The sequence below is a fragment of the Phaseolus vulgaris genome, chromosome 8 (genome assembly GCF_051622355.1).
Source record: "Phaseolus vulgaris cultivar YP4 chromosome 8, ASM5162235v1, whole genome shotgun sequence".
In the NCBI taxonomy this organism is placed as follows: Eukaryota; Viridiplantae; Streptophyta; class Magnoliopsida; order Fabales; family Fabaceae; genus Phaseolus; species Phaseolus vulgaris.
In genome coordinates this window covers 35,762,480-35,768,979 of record NC_143505.1, presented here as the reverse complement: position 1 = coordinate 35,768,979, position 6,500 = coordinate 35,762,480, and the positions used below count along the sequence as shown (strand labels likewise).

At 37.8% G+C, this 6,500-nt stretch overlaps 1 protein-coding gene across 1 annotated transcript; it reads left to right on the top strand.

The window, feature by feature from the left end:
* Positions 1–3,417: 3,417 nt before the first annotated feature.
* LOC137824970 (uncharacterized) lies at positions 3,418–3,825 on the top strand. The gene has a single exon (XM_068630641.1). The coding sequence runs from the start codon at positions 3,418–3,420 to the stop codon at positions 3,823–3,825; it is 408 nt and encodes a 135-aa protein (XP_068486742.1).
* The last annotated feature ends 2,675 nt before the right edge of the window (positions 3,826–6,500 follow it).

Here is a 6,500-nt window from a genome sequence, read left to right as displayed (position 1 = left end):
CCAACTTAACAATCGGCGACCACACGTGCCTCCCGACTTCCTTCCCATCTGCCAACCTGGCGCCTTGTCAACACGCCTATACCGTAGCAGGATGCCACGTCATCACACCCGTCCACCAGGGCGGTACAATAACAATTAACATCGACTGAGTTATTTTAAAAATATTATTTCCATTACATAGATTAATTTTCCCAATTTACCATTTTTTAAATTAATTTATACTCGTCCTTATTAAAATACAACTAAAGAAAATTTTGTAATTAATTACACAATTAATCTTAATATTCTTTTTTTGTTACATCAATCATTAGAAACTTATTACTCGTTTTCACACGTTTTACACTCTTCTTCCCTCACTCTAATCAATTTCATTATGCACTTTCTTTTTATTCCTTTCTTTTCTTTATTCATTTCTCTTTAATTCAAAATACGGGTTTAGTGATTAGTTTGAAAGTATCAAAACCAAAGTATGTGGGAACAAAATTCAGTGGTTGGTTTTAACAGAAATTGAAAATTAATATTTTTAAATATACCAATATCAAAATTTAAAAATTATTAAGATTAAAGTTATATTTAGTTAAACCAAAATGTTGTCATTGAGAATTTTAACATTTGCGAGGTTGGATTTTAATGATAAAGAATTTTCTAAAGAAATAATGGGTGTCTAGTATATATGGATATGCGTTTAGGGATGTAGTTGGATCCAATAGCGTTAGACTCGAGAGATACAAAGTTATATACACACGAATTTTGCTTTAGTATTTATGGGAATCTTCCTCCATTATTTTAATGTTGATTTTATTTTAATGCTGATTTGATGGCTATTATAATTCATAATACAAATTTAACGACGTCTTCTTCAATTTCAGTGGTTTTAGTTTTCATTAAAAAACTAAAACAAAATATTCATAATGTTGGAGATCACTTAAGATAGGAACATTATTGTTGCAGTAAATTAGGAAAGTACAACAATTTGTTCGGGATTTTGGGATTGGGGTCAAGATGCTAGGAAAATACATTGGGCTAAGTTAGTTGAAAATATGTAGGCCGCGAGAAGAGGAGGGAGGTTTGGGGGTAAAAGATATAAAGGGTTTCATTATGGTATTACTTGGAAAATGAGATGGAGACTCATGAACAAACTGGATTGTGGAAAAAAATCTTAATATCAGATGAATCCGCTTGGTTGGTGGACTTAAAAAAGGTGTGTAGAGAGAGGAATAATGCCAATTAGCTTGATAATAATATCAGATGGGTGGTTGGTAATGGGTGTAGGTTTGGGTTTTGGGAGGATAGATGGAGTGGTGAAGTTCTGCTGGCTATAAGGTATCCAAGGCTTTATAGTAATAGTGTTTGTAAGCAAGGAAAAACCAGTGAGATGGGGTGTGGGACAATGGTAGGTGAGTTTGGAAGATAGGCAGGAGGAGACAATGGTTTTAGTGGTGGGAACAACCATTAGTTAGTAATTTCTTACATGAATTGGAAAATCTTAAATTGTATATAGATGTGAGGGATAATTGGAAGTGGAAAGGAGAACAAGAAGGGCATTATATTGTTAAATTTGCTTATGAAATTATAAATAAAAAAGAAGGTGAGAATACATCTAATTTTTATTCAATTATCTGGAAATTGAAAGTGCACCTAAAGCTGCCCATTTTGTTTGGAAAGTGAGTTTGAACAGGTTAGTTACAAGGTAAATCTTAAGAAAAGAGTTGTACATATATTATCTACCTATATCATTTGATTGTTGTGTTATGTGCAGAGGGGAAGAGGAATCTACTTTTTTTACGTTTGGAATTGGTGTAATAAATGGACTGTTTGGAATAGGTGTAATAAATGGACTGAAGAATTGAGTATGACACATAACGAGATAGAACAAAATTTTTATCATTTCAGATTAGGTAACTTAGACACAGCCAAATTTGATATGGAAAGTCATGTGGGTGGCAGTGGTGATTGATATGGAAAGTTACGTGAGTGGCAGTGGTGAGAGGCATTTGTGAACAAAGAAACAAGTTCATTTTTAATAATGGAGTAAGAGATGGAGAGGAAATTTTTGGAGGGGCACAATTGAGAGCTTAGGTATGGATAACAAACAAAATTCTAAAGGCTATTTTTTCATATTGTGATTGGTGTATGTACCCTAGAAGATGTATCCGTAGTATCAAAAGTTAGATCTTTGGAGGGCAATCATATGCTGGTGTTTCAGGTAGGGGGCAAAAAAGGGCGGCTTTTTAGATGCATAACGGTTAAAAAAGGGCTCTATTTTTTGTTATCTTCATTTTTTCTACATGTACAGTGTCATTGGTACTCTTGGTACTCTTTTTGTTTTGCAGGGTGAAAGGTTGTTGTCCAGTTCTCTTTTTGGTATAATCTTTGTTGGTACCGGTATTGGCATATGGTCATATCGATACCAGAGAAGATCTTGGAGTATGAAGGAGCTGGAAGGAGAAGATGCAGAAATAGAAGAATCTACAGCAGATGCAAAGTACAGGTGAAGGGAAAGGTTATGCAAAAATGGATTGCATGGAAACCGTGGAGTACACATAGCATGCAAGGAAGAGGGAATGAAAATGGCTTTGCATATTTGGAAAGGGTTCTTACCTATGACAATGCCAACGGTCACAAGAGGCAACTGGCTAGCCAGGTGCAAGTGTGGAAACTAGTCATAGGAATAACTATCTAAAATGCAGTGTTTTTGTTTGGTATTGCATATCAATTGAAACAGTATGTGGTAAGGTAGAATACAAGGAAAGATCATCAATGGTTGTATGAGTAAAATTGTTTTTGTGTATTATGGAATCTGGGCATCTTCTTTGGTATAAAGTTTAGTTCCTAGCTCTATGAAAGTATTAAGATTAATGTAGGTAGTGTTTTTTGGGAGATATTTGGTGGGATTTTTGTGGTGTTTGGACTATGGCAGATTGAAATGGTATTTTGTATAAGGGTTAGGGTATCCCTAAAATACCCTCATTTAATTTATTTTTTCTTTGCTGATAAAAAACATTGAAGATACAAACATTTAAAAAAATAATCTTTTATTGAAATGCAACTCTTAAAAGTAACATTTTCATATATATATATATATGATCTCTTTTAAAAAAAATAAAAAAGCATACAAAATGAAGTGTTGCGATTAATTTAGATTAGAAGATTCCAAGTCTATGAAAGTTCTGTTTGAAAAAAAAAAAACTATTACATGGAGCCAACTGGCATAGGAGATTTGAAGGGACGTTGACAACTATTAATCTAGCAACCTATCTGTTCTACGGTATTTCTGTTTTGCTAAAACAACTTGTGCATTGGTTATAATATCTCGCAGAATGCAAAACCTATGACAGAAAGGGAGAGAGAGTTTTGATATAAAGATATCATTCCCTCTCTCCTTTCTCAGGCGAGAAGATGTCACTATCGTCGAACATGGTAAGAGACGTTGATGACGACATGCAAGATATTGTGTTCTCCAAGAGAGGTTGCTGCTTCAACATTTGCTGCTTTGGAGACAACTCCAAAACTAGGTTGTCGCCGGAGAAGAAGGTTCAATGGTGGGTGAAAGGGTGGACTAAGATAAGGGAATGGTCAAAAGTTGTGGCAAGGTCCAAATGGAAAACCTTCAACCGTAGGTTTAATAAAAATCGGTCCATTGGGTATAGAAAGCAAGGCTCATTTCACTATGATGCTCGTAGTTATGCGCAAAACTTTGATGACGGAACGAGAGAGAAACGACAGGAACATTATGGTTGTGATTTTTCATCTCGTTACGCTTCTGTTCCGTCGTCGGCTAAGTCTTCCATGGACCTGGGAAAGGATGGCCCATCCTTCACGTGACTGCTGGAGAATGTGTTCTTTTCAAGATCAAGGGTTTCTTTGTTTTCCACCAAAACTCTCTCTGAATAAAGTCACACCAAACAAGCATTTTCATTTGGAATGGAAAAATAATACATTGAGAACCTTGTTTCACTGGACAATCCTTTTTCTTTACTTAATTTTTTTTTTTTTTATAAAATGACAAAAATATTCCTTTTTTATATCATTAGATTGTTAATTTATCATCAGTTGTTTGAATAGGATCGTGACATATGAACAAACACATAATAGTTGTGTCATAATAATTGAGCAAGTATAAGTATACAATTGTCGACGTGGTAAAATAGATTAATATTTTAATATCTTACATGCTTTTAAAATTCTTTTTTTAAATTCTTTGCTTAATTACCGTTTCTATTTTAGTATTTTTTTTTGTTAATTTTTCTCTTTGAGCTTTTCTCAAAGTTTGTATTTTGTTTTGGTTTCTTCTTCTTATTATTATTAAAATTATTATTATTAATAGTAATATCAATAATAATAATGTTAATGTACCGATCAGTCATCGGGCGTCGTTGACCACTGGTAATATTTATGCCACGTGAGCAGGGTCCCACGAGCGGTGTGGGCCAGTACCTCTCGAAGCACGTGCGCTAAGGAACCAAAGAGCAGTCAGACATCGGTCACTAGGATGTAACGACGTGCCACTAGACAGTGTTGAGAGGTCGGACATCGGGACCCAAACAGCAGAGCTGGGCCACGAGAGGTGGATCCCAGACCACACACCAGTTATCAGTAAGGGAAGAGCCTAGGTCACGAGAGTCCATGCGTGTGGAGTGGATGACGCGTTCAGGCATAACACGAGCTACATGCATGGCGCGTGAACAGCTAGGGCACTCCCAAGGCGGGTGATCCCAGAGATCAGGTGCACGAGGAGGCATCTAGGTGGTCACCCCGTCAGAGGTTGCACTCTAGTTAGGGAACCCACACGCTAGGTTATCCTAAGAGTGGGTAACGACAGTGTTGGGCCCACCCCCTCAGAAAGCCCATTTTGGGTAAAGAGGAAACCCTCGTTTCAGGCTATGTAAAGGGAAGTAACAAACTTAGTAAGGTACGCTATTCATTTGCGCCGCTTAACACACACAGTGACATACGATATAGTTTTGGTGTTTCCTAGCCCTAAGATTGACTTGAGCGTCGGAGTGCAAACGACCTCTAGGGCGCCCTTTATCTTTGTGTTTTTAAGCATAAAGCACGTGTGAAGTGTAGGGATTCTAGACGTGAGAGTGACGTAGACGCACGAAGGCATATTTGGTTAGCCAGCAGGAACAGTTAATATTAATAATAATTACAATAATATTTTTTTTAATTTAGTAAGTGTTATTTATCTATCTTCATATCTTAGAATCTCAATTTAACATAGTGAAATATGTTGTTAAATAAAATAACAACATAAGTATACTTTTGAATTGGACTTTCTTGATAGTATTACTATAATTTTATTCAAAATGCTTTTTTGTATGCTTAAATACAAATTGTGATTAGCTTTAGTATGAATGATTTCATTTATTGCAGTAATGGCCAACTGGAATCGAGTGTGGCAGAGGTTAATGTGTTAGTCATTCAAAAAAATGGTTTAGGATGTCGTGACCTGGTGTAAGTTTTTGCACAGTGATCATGGAGGATGATGAACAAGATGAATTGAGTTTTTTTATTGTTCCTGCCGGTTGACCTAGGCGCAAGAGCGTTGCCTCGTCACGATCTCCCTCACTAGCTTGACACCACGTGTCCTTCAAGTCCACACCACAGATAGCCTCTCTGAGAACCTGAAAAGCACAAAGTGGCGCCTCTGCGGCCGGTGGCGCTCCGACGCTCAAGTTAGTGACAAGAAGACCCAAAAACTGAGAGAAAACTATACTATGTAGAACCGTACTAAAGTGCACTCAACCCAGAATAATGAGCCGTAATGAAAACGTACCTCTGCAAATTTTGTTAAGTTTACCTTTATAGCTAGGTTTTTTCTCTCTCCAGGCAGTTACGCTTTGGACGTGTGGCTCGCATCCAACCCTGCACGTGTCACCATCTGGGTTGGGGTAGCAGGTAGCACCCAGCCTTACACGTGTCATCATCTGAGCTAGGATAACTCGAGCGTCATTTCCATATTGCATCCAACCCTAAACGTGTCATCATCTAGGTTGGGATAAACAGGTAGCATCCAACCCTACACGTGTCGTCATCTGGGTTGGGGTAACTTGAGCGTTATTTCTGTGTAATAACCAGTCGCGCGGCTAAGTGTCCTATTCAAGGAGTAATCTAGCACGTAATATGCTCTGGAACACCACCTGACAAGGCCAGTATCGAATGCAGAAAAGTGCACCATCTCTGTGATATCGCTTGTCGCAAGTGGCACCTTCCTTATTGCTACGCCATGCATGTTCTAGATGAAGAAACCTTGCCACCAACGAATGTCCACTCTAGGAATCCTGTCGCTGATGGGCAAACTGTTCCCTTCAACCCACACGACCTTCACGCCCTATGTTGGCGCAACAATCGTCTTACTGAACTTACACGCTTGAACTCACTCTTTTGAGCCTCCTGCAGCTTTAACTAAGCTTACTGGGAGATTCGATGATGTGCTCCTTGTGGCGATGTCAGACCACCTGATCTTCCATTGTCTACCGTGCCGATGACACACAACC

What these genes read in the sequence shown, in the direction of transcription:
- LOC137824970 (XM_068630641.1), top strand. Translation starts at nt 3,418, where the DNA reads ATGGTAAGAGACGTTGATGACGACATGCAAGATATTGTGTTCTCCAAG.